The 15,709-nt window shown below is 46.4% G+C and overlaps 1 protein-coding gene across 1 annotated transcript in view; it reads left to right on the top strand.

Annotated features, from left to right (window-relative positions):
* The window catches only part of Znf584 (zinc finger protein 584), a 9,508-nt gene extending 197 nt beyond the window's left edge, over positions 1-9,311 (top strand). The window contains 3 exon segments of the mRNA XM_013509850.1: positions 175-214; positions 217-300; positions 7,604-9,311. Coding sequence (XP_013365304.1) covers positions 175-214; positions 217-300; positions 7,604-8,697 — 1,218 coding nt within the window. The 3' untranslated portion in view covers positions 8,698-9,311.
* The last annotated feature ends 6,398 nt before the right edge of the window (positions 9,312-15,709 follow it).

Below are 15,709 nucleotides of genomic sequence, written 5' to 3' on the forward strand. Positions count from 1 at the left end.
CAGGGCCGCCGGGGCCCCGTTGTGCCCGCGAGGTAAGGGGCTGGGGAAAGGGAGGGCCGGGGGCGGGGACTCAGGTAGCGAGACCGGGGGGCGGCCGCGGCGCCCTGAAACCGTGCGGGGCCCGCGGCGTCCGCCTGTCCCATCCGGTGGTTTTCCGCCCACGCGTCGTTGCAGGGCCCGGCGGTGTTCGAGGATGTGGCCCTGCGTTTCTCGCGGGGGGGTGGGGGCTCCTCAGCGTGGCGCAGAGGGGCCTGTACCGTGACGTGATGCTGGAGAACTTCGCGCTCATCAGCTCGCTGGGTGAGTCTTCCCAGACCCAGACCGCCGCTGCCTTTTTCCCGGGGGAAGGTCTGTCCGCACCAGAGGTCTTCCCGGTACCGTTAGGAGTGTTGGGGTGCTGGGACGGGCTGTCTCTTCTCGGCCTCTCTCAGAGCAGCCCTGGTAGCAGCCCGAACACCTGCTTTTTAAGGGGCTAATGGAGCAGGATTTGTGGGTCAGTAGTTTCACAGTTGGGCCATCAAATTCCACTCCGCTTTGCCTCCCAGGTTCTGTGACTCTGCTGAGGACGTGGCTCCCGGGTACTCTAGATTTTACCTTCCAGAAGATAATTTACAGGGCCCTCCCTGGAGCAGCCTCGGACCATGAGTTTGAATCGGTAGATCATTGGAGGCACTACTGCCATCTTAAGTCTTTTAGGTGAAACATGGTATGTTTTTCCATTTATGTAGCTCTTTAAATTTTTTTTCAACAGTCTTGTACTTAAGTGTATAAAATGTCTGCTTTTGTGTGTGTGTTATGTGTGGTACTGGGGTTAAACACAGGGCCTTTACACTGGGCTACATCCCCCACCCAGGGTCTTTTTTGAGACAGGGTCTTGCTATGTAGTTCAGGCTGACCTTGAACTCCAGGTGCTCCTCCTGCATCAACCTCCTGAGTGCTGGGATTACCCTTTTGTTTTCTCTTTGTTTTTTGAGACAGGGTCTCACTAAGTTACTAAGTTGCCCAGGTAAGACTCAAATTTATCATCTTTCTGCTTCAGCTCGAAGAGTGCTGGGATTACAGGCATACACTACCATGCCTGATTTATTTTCTTTTCTGAAACAGGGTCTCAGCTCAGTATGTAGTTCAAGCTGGCCTTGAACTCCTATGTAGCCCAAGCCAGCTTTGAAATCGTGGTGATCCTCCTGCCTCAGCCTCCTGAGTACTGGGATAACAGGTGTGCACCACCATGGTGGCTATTTTATTAATTTTATTGTACACTGTTCATTGCTAGTTGTAGAAATACATTTGATTTTTGTATATTTATGTTGTATCCTGAAGCCTTGTTGAGTTTTTAGCTCCAAAAGTTGTTTAGTGGATTCCTTGGGATTTTTTTTTTATAGGCTTCTGTCACCCATGGTTAGAGGTAGTTTTACCTGTTCCTTTGCTGTATTGACAGATCCTAGCGTAGACATCCTTGTTTTGATCTCAGCTTTCTTTTTTTCCACTATTAAGCGTGATGTTAGCTGTTCGTGTTTTGCAGGTACCCATTTCATATGAGGAAGTTTCACTTCCATTCCCAGTTGGTTGAGTACATCTGTCATGAAAGGTCATTAGATTTTGTCAAATACTTTTCCCACATTTGTTGAAATAATCCTGTGATTTTTGCCCTTCTTTTATGAATTGGTATATGTTCAGCTTTGCATTAATAGGATAAGTTCCTTCCATCATGGCATATAGCACTTTTTATATGTTTCTGGATTTAGATTGCTAAAATTTTGAGAACTTTTGCATGATATTCATGGAATCTATCAGTAGTACAGTTTTCTTGTAACATATGAAGATAATTTTAAGTGTGAGAGTAATTTGGTTTTAATAACAAGGTGGAAAATGTTTCCTCCTGTTTTCAAGAAGAGTTTGAGTTTGTGAAGTGTTGCTATTCTTGCTTTAGTACTGTTAGTATTCACCATTGAAGCCATCTGGGCCTGGTCTGTCTTTGTGTTGAGGGGAGACTTTTTTTAAACAACAAAATTCTGTTTTGTTTTGGCTTTTTGAGACAGGGTCCTGCTATGCAGTTCAGGTTGGCCTTAAACTCACTTTGTAGCTGAGGCTGGTCTTGAACTTGCAGTGATCCTCCTGCCTCAGCCTCCAGAGTGCTGGGATTACAGGCATGTGCCACCACACCTGGCACAAAATTGTTTGTTTATTTATTTATTTGTTTTTTACAATTGGGTTTTGTTTGCATTTTTAAAAAATTTTATTGGTACATTTTAGATGTACATAATGATAACATTCATCATAGGGAATTTGTACCTGTACATGATATATTTTGCTTCTTTTTTTCCCATTCTTTTCCCCTCCCTGTTTATTTATATTTTCTGTTCATCTTCAGTCAGTTTTGATAGTTTGTTCCCTGACAAAAGAACAGAGTGCTTTGACCATTGTGACACCCACCCAGCCGCAGGTTTTCCCAGCAGCTTTCAGCCCAAGACAGGACTTTGACCATTCCCAGGAACTCACAAAGGTGTTTAAGTTGTTGCCAAGACACCGGCAGAAACTGGCCCTGGCCCTTAGTCTGAGTCAGTGATGGTGAACATTATAGAGGTTTCAGCGGTACAATAGCCTGCTACAGCATGCATGCCATAGGTTCCCCACTACTGGCCTAAGTTCCCAACCCTGATAGAACCTCCATACCCTGATTCCCTCACTGTGGACCTATCTACATAAAAGTCTCTTTCTCTTGCAGTCCTCCTGAAGCTATGCTTTAGGCATTATAAACACTTTGGACTGATCACTTTGGGCTTTAGTGCTTCTTTCTCTGGAATGCCAAGTCCCTTGTGCATAAATCCCCTGCCATAGCATTTGGGGTATTCTACCTTCAAGTTTGGCCAGATGAAACAATTCCTGTTTGTAATAAATAACACCTCTCTCTTCCTCCCTCTTTCCTCTATTTATTCTCTTTCACACCATCTAGGTCAGTGGTAGCGAACCTTTCAGAGCTTTTAGTGATGCAGACTGCCCACTGGAATGTGTGCCAAGATTCGCCACCACTGATCTAGGACCAGATTTGGGTTTTGTTTGTTTTGTTTTGGTACCAGGAATCGAACTTAGGACCTTGCGCTTACCCAGCAGGCGCTTGCACCGCTGAGCTATGCCCGGCCCTGGTTTTGTTGATTTTATTTTTTTATTCTATATTTTATTTGTTTCTACTGTAATCATTATGCCCTTCTACTAGCTTTGGGTTTAGTTACTTTTCTTTGTGGTTTAGTTACTTTATTAGGGGGGATCTTTCATTTTTTTATTTGTATTTATTTATTTTGTTCTGTGGTCCTCTTATCTTCCTGCCTCAGCCTCCCAAGTGCTAGGATTAGGCATATGGCACCACACCTAGCTTTTTTTTTTTTTTTTTTTTTGGTCTTTTTGAGACAAGGTCTCACCATGCAATTCAGGCTGGCCTTGAGCTCACTTTGTAGCCCTGGCTCGTCTCAAACTCAACGATCCTCCTACCTCAGCCTCCTGAGTGCTGGGATTACAGGCATGCGCCACCACACCTGGCTACCATGCCCTCTTTTTTGGTTTTTTGAGACATGATCTCAGTATAGCCCAGGCAAGCCTCCAACTCATGATCCTCCTGCTTCAGCTTCCAGGGTGTCAGGATTACAGGCAGGCATGAGCCAACTTGACTGGTGAGGTATTTTTAAATATGGGTATGTGGGGCTGGGTATGTAGCTCAGTGGCTGAGTACTTGCTTAGCATGTGTGAGGCTATGGGTTCAATCTGCAGCACTGCAAAAAGAAAAAGAGGAAAAGAAGAAACATGAGCGTTTGTATTTTTTGTTGTTGCTTTTGCTGTATCCCATAACTTTTGGTGTGTTGTATTTTCATTCTCATTTATGTCAAAGTACTTTGTAATTTTGTGTGATTATTTTTTTTTTTTCTTTCACTTCTTGGTTATTTAGGAGTGATTTGTTTAAATTCCATAAATTTCTCTTTGTTTTAATTCCTTTGTGGATGTTGTGGTTGATACATTGTGTCAACTTGGGGAGTCTAGAGGTTTGGCTAAGTGACTCAGCAGGAAGCCAGGGTGCTTACTTTGTATACATCCTGAGCCTATGGAAGAGGAGGGCATGGAGATTATGTGAGAGCTACAGGCTCCTTAGGTGGGGATAGCCTGTTTACAGTGTAAGGCAGGGAAAGAAGCCACTTGGCACCATTCTGCATGTTTGCTCTGGCTGCTTTGCTGTTCGGCTGCCATTCCCCCCTTTGCTCTTGTTGCTTTGCTATCTTCTGCCTCAGAGCCAAGCAAGTATGGACTGAAACCTCCACAAACTGTAAGCTAAATAAACCTTTCCTTCCTTCATTTTGGGCGTTGGGTATTTTGTCTCAGCAAGGAGAGAAAAGTAACCAAGACAGTGGACAATATACTTTGTATGATTTCAATTCTTTAAAGTCTGTGGAGAAGCAGGGCATGGTGATGCATACCTGTAATCCCAGCACTTGGAAGGCTGAGGCAGGAGGATCCCCATGAGTTCGAGGCCAACTTTGGCTACATAGTGAGATCAAGGTCAGCCTGAACTGCATAGCAAGACCAAAAATAGTTAAGAGCAGGATTTATACTACTAATTTCCTTTAGTTCACTGAAAAGAAAGGTTTGTGCTAATATTGTTTAGACAATTACATGCTGATATCTTGTACTCTGGGTAACTGGTTTAATGACAGCATTTTTTATTTTTTATTTTTTTTGGTACTAGGAATCAAATCTAGGACCTTGCACTTGCCAGGCAGGCACTTGTGCCACTAAGCTGTATCCCCGGCTGGGTAACAGATTTAAATATAACAGTACACAGTGTATTAACCATTGTTACTGTCCTCTTGTCTTGAAATTTTTTTTTTCTCTTTAAAAAAAGTCTATGAAGGATTGTGTGTCCTAGCAGATGATGTATTCTCAGGACCATTCCACATGTGTGCAGACGTGTGCAGGGAATGTGGACCTGCTATGGGTCATCAGCATGTTCATCCATGTTGCCAGGGCTAGTTGTTTTCCAGTGTTGATCTAGCTGCTCTGTCCTTACTCATTTTCTTCTTTATGGTTTTACCCATTAGTGAAAATGGAAAATTAAAAAGGCCCCAATAATTATGTTAAATTGTCTTCCATATGTCAGTATGTCGATTTTGTTGTGTGAGAGAGCTTTTTTTTTCTGTAAAACAGTCATCACACACACCCACCTGCCCACCTCCCATGCTAGCAATTAAACTTCAGTTATTTTGTTTTGTTTTTGTTTTTTGTTTTTTTTTAAGGTAAGGTCTAAGTGACTAAGTTGCCCAAGCTGGGCTCAAACTTGGATCCTTCTGCCTTAGCCTGTCAGGTCTGGGATTATAAGTTGTGCACCACCATGTCCAACTGAGATCCTGTCTTAAAACTGTTTTTGTTTTTGTTTTTGTTTTTTGTCTTTGTTTTTGTTGCAGTACTAGGAATCGAACTCTTGACCCAGCGCTTGCCAGGCAGGCGCTGTGCCGCTGAGCTAAATCCCCAGCCTGTTTCTTGTCTTTCTGAGACAGGGTCTCGCTGTGCAGTTCAGGCTGGCCATGAGCTCACTTTGTAGCCCAGGCTGGTCTCGAACTTGCAAAGATCCTCCTGCCCCAGCCTCCCAAATGCTGGGATTACAGGCGTGCACCACCACGCCTGGCCTTCCTGTCTTAAAATTATAATTTTTTTTTTTTTTACAAAGGAGTCAGGGATGGTGGTGCACACCTGTAATCCCACTACTGGGGAGGCTATGGCAGAGAACGACAAGTTCAAGGCCAGCCTGGACAATGCAGTGAGACTGCTAGTCCAGCACAGCTCTCAAAGTTCCCAGGGGGAAGGAAGGTGAGAGGATGGAAAAATAAAGATAAGAGACAGAAAGCTGAGGTCAGTTGGAGCCCTCTTTCCAGCTAAAGGAAAAGGAACTGCTCAACCACCATAGCTTGTTTATTTGTACGTTTTTGTTTTTGTTTTTGTTTTAAATTCATCAGAAACTGCATGATTTTTCCTTTTTGGGTACCGGGAATTGAACTCGACCTTGTGCTTGCCAGGCAGGTGTACGCCTCTGAGCTACATCCCCTGGCCCCCTGAGATTTAAACTTTTTTTTTTTTTCCTGGTACTGGGAATCAAACTGAGGACCTTGTGCTTGCCAGGCAGGTGTACGCCTCTGAGCTACATCCCCTGGCCCCCTGAGATTTAAACTTTTTTTTTTTTTCCTGGTACTGGGAATCAAACTGAGGACCTTGTGCTTGCCAGGCAGGCACTAATGCTGCTAACTCTAACCCACTGAACTATATCCCCAGCTATTTATACTTTTAAGTTGATGTCAATTTCAGCCTCTGCCTAGCAACTTTGTAGGGCTTGTCTGAGCACCTCCCATTCTAGGAGCTGTAACAGCTTGTTTTCCTGCTCCTGTGGTGGATCTCCAGCTATAGCTACTCCCCACAGAGACCATGTGTTAAAATAGAGAGACATGTCCAGTGCACTCAAGGCTCTGGGTTGAATCCACAGTACCGTAGACCCACACATAAATAACATGTATTTACTGAGCCGTATGGGGATGTCGCACCCTGGCGTGCAGTTGGGTAGATGTGACATGGTTAGCACAGCAGAGGCCAGGGGTCTCCTTGAAGAAAGGCCCAGGGAGTGCAAGACATTCTTTCAGTACAAGAGCTTCCTTCGCCAGAGTCCACAGTAGAGAGAGGCCCTTCCTGTGCTAGCATTGTGGGAAAACCTGAGGCCCACTGAGGCCTGTACTAGCACTATCCTTGGTATACAGACCTGAGGTGCCTGAGTGTCAGGAGTAGGCTCGTGGTAGGCTGGGTGCCTGTGTATCCTGGGGTTTGGTATTGTAGTGAGGGACCACACTTCATTCCCACCATCTCCCTCTAGACACCTTCATCTTACCATCTCTGTTGTATGACTCTCAGGCTCTGGGTGGCCCACCTTTGGCTTGTTTCTCACTTTTTCTTTGTTCTGGGCAAAGCTGTGTGCTAGTGACCATTCTGTGTGTGATGCGAGGCATGCACATACCTTTAAATAGTATATGAACAACAACTACTATTTTACACTTAGATTTGGCTAGGACTAAACTTCTGCCTCTTCACAGTGCTCAGCTGACATGAGCTATTGAATCTCTGCTAAAACCTTCTGCAAAGGACTCTCAGAGACCTGGGTCTGTTCCCTGCACTGCACTCATCTGTTTGTTTAGTCCTGAGGATTAGACCCAGGGACTTCTTTTTGAGCTACATACCCAGTCCTTTTTTTTTTTCTTTTTTTCCTTTTCTTTTTCTTTATTTTGAGACATGATCTTGCCAAGTTGCCCAGGCTGGGCTCAGACTTGTAATCTCCCCTGATCAGCCTTCCAGAGTGTTGGGATTACAGGCGTGTACCACAATGCCTGGCTCTGCTTTTGTGTCCTCGTGTCCATTTAAGTCAGTCCTACTCTGTGGTTGGTAGAGCCTAGGTCTGCGGGCTCAGCATAGCCTCGCCCAGATCTATCCAAGTGACCTCCCAGCAATTCCATGGAGCCCTTCTTGTAAGGATGATTCAGGTACCTCCTTACAGTCCAGTTCCAGTAACTGACTTCTTTGCTTTCAGGTTGCCTGTGTAGAGTGAAGGATGAAGAATCTCCTCCCGAGCAAGTGAAGAGTTGTAGAATCCATGTGGGAGAGCAGACCTACATGTGTGGAGAGCAGGGTGACAACCCAGCCTCTACAGACCTCTTCCAGCCCAAAGCTTCCCTCAGTGAGAGAAAGGTGCATGGGAGCTCTGAGCACAAGCCAGCCCTCCCCAACCTCACTCACAAGCCACAGCAGGCCGTCCGCACTTCACAGAAGCCCTTCAAGTGCAGTAACTGCAGAGAAAAGTTCCTGAAGGCCTTTGCTCTCCTCAGCCACCTGATAGCTCAGCCTGAAGAGAGACATTTCTGATGCCTGGCAGGTGGAAGTGCCCCCACCAAGAACTTGGCCTCCTCTGATGACCAGAAAGACCCGTCTGAAGAAAACGCCCATGTGTGTGGTGAGTGTGGGAAAGCTTTCAGCTACGCATCCAAACTGAGGAAGCACGGGAAGATACACGCGGGCGTACGGCCTTTCCAGTGCAGTGAATGTGGGAAGACATTCAGCCGCAAAGATGCCCTGGCACTGCACGAGAGGACTCACACTGGAGAGCGGCCGTATGAGTGCAGCAGGTGCAGCAAGGCCTTCAGTGTGCTGTCCACCCTCATTCGGCATCAGAAGGTCCACCTTGGAGAAAGGCCCTACGAGTGCAGGGAATGCGGGAAGTTCTTCAAATACAACAAAAGCTTTGTTCTTCACCAGAGAATCCACGCTGGAGAGAGGCCCTTTGTGTGCGAACATTGTGGGAAAACCTACGTGACCCGCTCAGGCCTGTACCAACACTGGAAGGTCCATACTGGAGAGCGACCATATGGGTGCAGCCTGTGTGGGAAAACCTTCACCACCCGCTCCTACCAAAATCGGCACCAGCAGTTCCATACCAGGGAGAGCACCTACACATGCGCTGAATGTGGGAAAGCCTTTAAACACAGTTCTACCCTCCACCAGCACAGGAAAACGCACACTGCAGGGTCCTCTGGAGGCCAGCGCTGGCGGAAAAGCCATCAGCGGCTAGCAGCTGGCTCAGCAGGAGAAACCTCGTCTCAGAAAGGCCTTCATGAGGGTGCCTTCTGAAAGAAGTGAGGCCTCCTACATCCAGATGCCACCGTGCACTCCAGCTGACCCTGGGAGATGCCATGCATGCCACCTGTATGGGGACTTCTGGAAGCCACACTGCATTCTCTGCCTGCCCAAATTGCTGGCAGTTATATCACTGCTGGCTCCTGTGACAGAAGCCATCCTACCTCCAACGCTAGGCAGGTCACCACTGCGTTATCTCAGTCACCCATATCGAGGGGCTGGGGATTTAGCTCAACGGCACAGTGCCTGCCTGGCAAGCGCAAGGTCGTGAGTTCGATTTCTGGTACCGGAAAAAAAAACAAAAACCAAAAAAAACAAAACTAATCAGTCACCCATATCCAGGTAGACAGGCCCCATCTCCTCCATAGGAGTGAACTGTGAATGGTAGAGCCCACGACAGGCCTCCTTTTCCTCCCTGTGACTCAGGGAAGCACGGATAGGACCCCATGTTGCCCAAGAGGAGCTGAGCCATCCTCTTGGAAGCTTCCAGACCTTGCTTGCCATTTTTGTGGACACTGTTGCCACTGCTTGTGGTCCTTGCCTGCCATAGTAAAGGCTACTTTCTGCTGCTTGGGAAACATGGTAATAAAAGCCTTGTTGTGTTAACATTTTGTAGTTGGGGTTCTGATTCTCGAGCCATGGGGAAGGTGGCTGAGTGCTGGAGTTATAGCTGTACACCACCACGGCCAGCATCACCTTTCTTTAAAGAGAGGACTGCCCGTAACCCAAACCAAAGAGCCTGCTACGTGATGGCTGCAGTTAGATATAGGTTGTCACCCAAGGGTTTATGTGCTGGAGTCTTGGTCCCAGTGCAGCATTACTGAGGTAGGGTCTAGTGGTATACGTCACTGTGGGCCTCATGCAGAAAGGATTAATGCTGTCATGTGAAGTGAGCTCATTCTCACAGTGAGCAGTGACAAAGAGTGAGGCTGGACCTGCCCTGGGGTCCTGCCTCACCATATGATTTCTCCTGCGTACTGTGACTTGCATGTGAGACCAGAGGCCAGGCTTGCAGTCTCCAAAACTGTGACCTAAACAGACCTCTTTAGCATAGTGGCCTATGCCTGTGATCCTAGCTATTTGGGAGGCTGAGGCAGGAGAATCCCAAATTGCAAGCCAGCCTGGGCAAGTTGGTGAAACCTAATCTCAAAAAATAGGGGTGAAAAAAAAATAAAAATAAAAGAGGTGGAGATGCAGCTCATGTTCTCTGGGTTCAACCTCCAGTACTAAAAAATGACTTTTTTTTTTGGTACCATGGATTGAACTCAGGCTTGAGCTTGCCAGGCAGGCACTGTGCCACTGAGCTATATCCCTGGCTAAAAACTCTTTAACAATGTTCTGGACTCACAACCAGAAACGAACCAAATGGTACTGACCAACAAACACCAAGACGCATGGACTGCCAACTGGAATTTAGGACGAGCCTTTATTCCTGGCCAGAGACTGACTGAGAGCCTCCACGCAGGGAAGGATCAGACCAATCCCGATGGAGGGATGAGAGCAGTTTTTAAACCCTAAAACCGCATCCTGTTTGGCAAACACATGTCACATCTGTAACAATGAGGGGATTTTTTATGGCAGGAACAGTACATTCCGAGAATCCAGGAGGGGTGAGAAGAACAATACATTTTGGGAGTCCAGGAAGGGCAGGGCGTTTACAATCATACATTCCAGAAATGGTAAACATGAAGATCTAACCTCAGGGCAGAGGTGGGAACTGGGAATTAAACTAGAACCTTTGGTGTCTGTGGTGGGGCTTTTACAAACAATCCCCCAATCACAGTATTTCAGCAACAGAAAACACTTTTTTTTTTTTTTTTTTTGGTACCAGGAATCCAACTCAGGACACCACACTAGCCAGGCAGGCGCTGTGCCACTGAGCTATAACCCTGGCCCCAGAAAACGCATTAAGGTCTCACCGAACCCTAGGTCTATTTGTGCCTAGGAGTGATTTTTTTTTTTTTTTTCCAGTATTATCAATTAAACTCAGCCTTGTGCCATAAGCAGTCTGCAACTAAGATACACTGTTAGCCCTTTTGAGACTGGGATGAAAAGAAAACTAAGACAGTTATGGGATCAGGGGGTTTGTAGTCTCTCAGACTGAAGCCTCATTACCATTTTCATTAACCTTTTAGAAAGAACAAAGGAAGCAGCAGGGCACGTGGGAGGATATCAACAGGTTTAGCAAGGACAATACAACTACAGGAGTGAGACTTGACCTAGTTAGCCAACATGCTGTCATTCCTTCGGGCATATCTCAGCAAAGCGTCAAGTGTTGTCCGGTGGCTTTCCACGGGGACACAGGTCCTGCAATCATTTCCTTTCTACCCATGCTTTTGCTAGACTTCCTCTGGAACCAAACAAATCACACGGCTTGGTCAGGCCTGAGGTAATTCATTGAAAGATTAAAGAATGTCCTCCTCCACAACGCTATCCTGGAACTCATCATCCTGTCTCAGCCTCCTAAATGGCTGAGATAACAGGCATGTACTATCATGGCCTGCTTAGGGTTGGGTGCAAATGCCCTGAAGAGAATTCTACCTGACTTGTGGACCTCTCCTGCACACCTCCTCCCAGGAGCACCCACAGGACAGAGACTCCTGGGGCCCAGCATAGTCTTGTGTATCACACCCACAGATGAGTCCTAGACCCCACTGTTACTGGGTAGTTTTTAGGTTTTTTGTTTGGTTGGGTTTTTGATTTTTGGGATTTTTTTTGTTTTTTTGAGACAGGGTCTCTCTATGTAGTGCAGGCTGACCTTCAACTCACTTAACTAGCCCAGGTTGGCCTCAAACTCAAGAGGATCTTCCTGCCTTAGCCTTCTGAGTGCTGGGATTACAAGTGTGTGCCACCGCATCCAGCAGGTAGTTCCTTCAGAAATGGCTCACCAGTTAAACTTATTCCAGGTCCTTCTTGGTTCAAACAAAAGAATTGAACAACAAAAGCCAAAAATGGTCAGGCGTGGTGGCACACACCTGTAATCCCAGCACTTGGGAGGCTGAGGCAGGAGGATCATTGTGAGTTTGAGATCACCCTGGGCTACAAAGTGAGCTCAATGCCAGCCTGAACTGCATAGCAAGACCCTGTCTCAAAAAGACAAAAAAAAATAGTATCAAAAGTTTATTTGAAAAGTGAGGGGTGACGGGGTAAGGGAGAAACTGGCCCTGCAGAGTGAAATCTGGGCTGAACAAGAGAGGAAAGGACAAAAAGCAAAAACGAAAGTGTACCCTGGTTACGGGAGACTTAGGGTGGGCTATCATGAGTCACAATTGTGGGTTCCTTTTCCCTTTTTAATGTCATCTACATCTATGGGAATCTGCAAGAAGTTCTACATACAGGGTCCGAGGTATTATTTGGTGCTGTCCTGGGATCCTGGTATTTTTTTATTGTTGCTTTCCTTTTTTGTCTTTTTGAGTTTCACTATGCAGTTCAGACTGGCCTCAAACTCTGTAGCCCAGGATGGCCTCAAATTTACAGCACTCCTCCTACCTCAGCCTCCTGAGTGCTGAGATTACAGGTGTGCACCAAGCACTGGCTTACCTAGGATTCTGTAATAACAAGTCCTGCTTATTTCTCCAACCAGCTTTGCCATGCCCTAAGTCCTATCTCACCACCAGTATAGAGGCTGAGCATTTGTCCTTCTGAAATCAGCTTCAGCCCTGGCCTCCCTGTTGAAGGAAGCTTATCTCATGACTTCCTGTGGGGCCCCAGGTTGCTTGGCTAACACAACCAACTCCCAAACTCAAATCCTACTTCTTCCCACTGACATGCGCTGCAGGGCTTCGTACAGGTCTTTCCTACCATGGGTCAGTCACTCTTAGTGATTTCCTTGGAGGGGTCTTCCCAGCCACCAATGCTAACTAACATTTGTTGCTTTCAGCCCCTTCTTTCTTCACAATTCCAGTTTCAATCAGTAACTACCCTGTTCCCGGGTCCATGTGCATGTTAACTGTCACCACACACTTGACTGTGATGAAATATGTCTCCAGAATTCCAGTTTCAATCAGTAACTACCCTGTTCCCGGGTCCATGTGCATGTTAACTGTCACCACACACTTGACTGTGATGAAATATGTCTCCTGCTTTCAACAGGCCTGGCCTGCACACTGTCAGGCCCTGGGGACATGTCACATGGATGGTTCTCTGCAAGACCCCAGCTGGGCCTAGATCTGGGGGAGGGAATCATCAGCTGACCTTGTGGAGGGAGGAAGCGGGTAGCAGAGGAAAGGAAGTGCACTCCTCTCCCTAGGCCACACTGTGTGATGGGTGACTGGGCAACTGAACTGGACCAATAGGGGAAGTTTTTTTCCTGGTACTGGAGATGGAACCAGGGCCTCTACACTGACCTACATCCCCAGCCATTTTCATTTTTTTATTCTGTATTTTTAGGCAAGGTCTTGCTAAATCACCAAGTTGCCCAGGTTCGTCTCAAATTTGGGATTCACATGCTTCAGTTTCCCAGAATGCTGTGATTAAGGCACTTGTCACTGATGAGTTTGGCAGACCAAGTATGTATTGAAATGTTTTTAGAAATAGTTTCCAACATTTGTAAAATCAAAAGTCACATAAAAATTGAAATCTTTTTTAAAAATTGAGATCTTTTTTGAGAAGCTGAGCCATATTAACACCAGCAAGTTGTTTCCTCACCTCTTAGGATGGACAAACCTGCTTGGTGGCAAACAGAAGTGTGATCATGAAGCCCACTCCTGTGCGACTCTAGAAATCTTGCACCTCATCCCAGCCACGCTCACGGCAGGAGCTCGGAGAAATTAGGTTACACTGGCACTGTGTACCAGGGTCAGGCATTAACATTTTATTATGAGCAAGGTAAGACCTAAAGAATAAACCCACTGCTTCAAGGAAGGGCTGAGCTGTGAGCAGTAGTACTGATCAAGGCAAAATTGTTAGTATCATGGTATCAAAAGCTGCAGGGAAGAACAACTGAGAAAAGGGGGCAGCTTGGCCACCATAATCCACCTGTTGCTGAGCTGACTCAGTCCGTGTGCAGGTGTGCATGTGTTACTAGGGACTGAACCCAGGACTTCCACACTGAGCTACATTCCCCGCCCTTTTAGTTTTTTGTGTGGGTTTGTTTTGTTTTGTTTTGAGATGGGCTATCATTAAATCGCTAAGTTGTCCAGGCTGGTCATGATCTTTGATCGTTCTGCCTCAGCCTCCTGGAATGTTGGGATTACAGGTTTGTCCTACCTGGTTCCAGGATAGTCTTTGATCCTTTCCATGGAGCTGAAAGAAAATTCTGCTGAGCCCTGCATTTCCAGTAGGTAAAGAGGTGGCAGATATTGCAGGTATAGAACTCACTCTCAAGTGACATATCCCCAATCTGAATAGCTTCAACCAAAATCCTTATTTATTGGTATATGAAACCAAAAAATCCACTTGGCATCTGCCTTCAGGTGCTAAATAGATCTGGGGCTCAAACACTAACAGCCTTTCACTGGTCTTCATTCAACTGTGCTTTCCCCCTGAAGCAATATTCTGACACATGTACACACACACACACACACACACACACACACACACACAGCCCAGCTAGCTTGCTCAGAGTCCTGCTGGGGAGACCAAAAGGCAAGCTCAAGTCAAAGACTCTGCCAGTGAAAGGAGGCTGGGTTGCTTTAAATGCCTACCATCCAGGACACAAAGGATTGAGCTGAGCTCTGATGACAAATGTCTGTCTCACTTCAAGGCACACATAGCTCAACTGTTTAACTCTGATACAAGCAGCCCTTCCACATTGGTGGGAGACAATTATACCCAGAAAGATGACCTGAGGTCAGGCTCTGCTCTGATGCCTCAAAATCCTGGGAAGAACTTTCACAGACCAGCACATGCTCACTGACCACAACCCTGCTGGACACTGTTCCTCATGTGGTCTCCTTACGTTAGGTCAGTGGGGGAAGTCATTCTGGTGGGAGCTGCTGTAATGTGCCACTCACTTTCTGCAAGCTGTGAGGTAAGCATGGTGAGCCAAAGGGGACTTCCTGTCTGGGGAGCCTTGGGCTCCCTCCAACTTGATTTGTTTCATAGTCACAATTGCTAGCCCAGGAACACATGTGTAAACCTTATAGACATAGGTTCAGTACTGTATAGAAGTTTGGGGAAAATAGTTTCAAACATCATGAAATCAGAAGAGGCCATAAAATGTCCTTTTGGAAACCAAGAAATAGGGCAGTCAAATAGTGATTCCACCATCTTTGTTCCTTACAGCTTTGGACAGCCCTACCTCAGAAGCAGAAGGAAACAGCAGATGGCAGAGCCTGGCCATTCTATGCTTGTATGACTATGCTGACCACAAAAGCCACATGCTTGGGTCATCAGGCCTCCCTTCTCTGAGCACTGGGCTTCCCACTTACACAGGGATGACCATGACATGGTGTACCCACTGACACTGACAAATACACCAAACCTTTAGGTGATCTGCTCTGCCAATGAACAATATGCTACTGAATTGTCCATTCTTTTTTTCCTGTCTCCCCATTCACAGAAAAGGCAAGGGCTTGGGCTGAGGTGTATATGGGGCAGGTTTTTTTTTTTTCCGGTACCAGGAATCAAACTCACGACCTTGGGCTTGCCAGGTAGGCACTGTGCCACTGAGCTAAATCCCCAGAACCTGGGGCAGGTTTTGAACTGCCCATCCTAAAGCTGCATCTGTACTTGTTCTAGGACTATAGTGGTGCAAAATGAAGATGCGTAGGATTTCCTTAGATCTGCTGAGCTGTCTTTTCTGTGGCCGAAGTCACTGAGAAAATTTGACAAACCCTGAAAATCATGTGTTCTTTTTCAAAGACTTGCTGTTTGTTAATTTTTGTGGTATAATTATCCCATCAATCTGAAGCTGCCCATATGATGTCACTGGGTATGGAACTGAACATAACTAGCTATTCTGAACTAGTATGATCGGGCTTAGGCTTACCACCAGCACATCTGCTATACTTACTAGTCTTCCAGGCTGGGGATATAGCACAGTGGCACAAGTGCCTGCCTGGCA

Source organism: Chinchilla lanigera, unplaced genomic scaffold (genome assembly GCF_000276665.1).
Source record: "Chinchilla lanigera isolate Chin_1 unplaced genomic scaffold, ChiLan1.0 scaffold00183, whole genome shotgun sequence".
NCBI classification, from domain to species: Eukaryota; Metazoa; Chordata; class Mammalia; order Rodentia; family Chinchillidae; genus Chinchilla; species Chinchilla lanigera.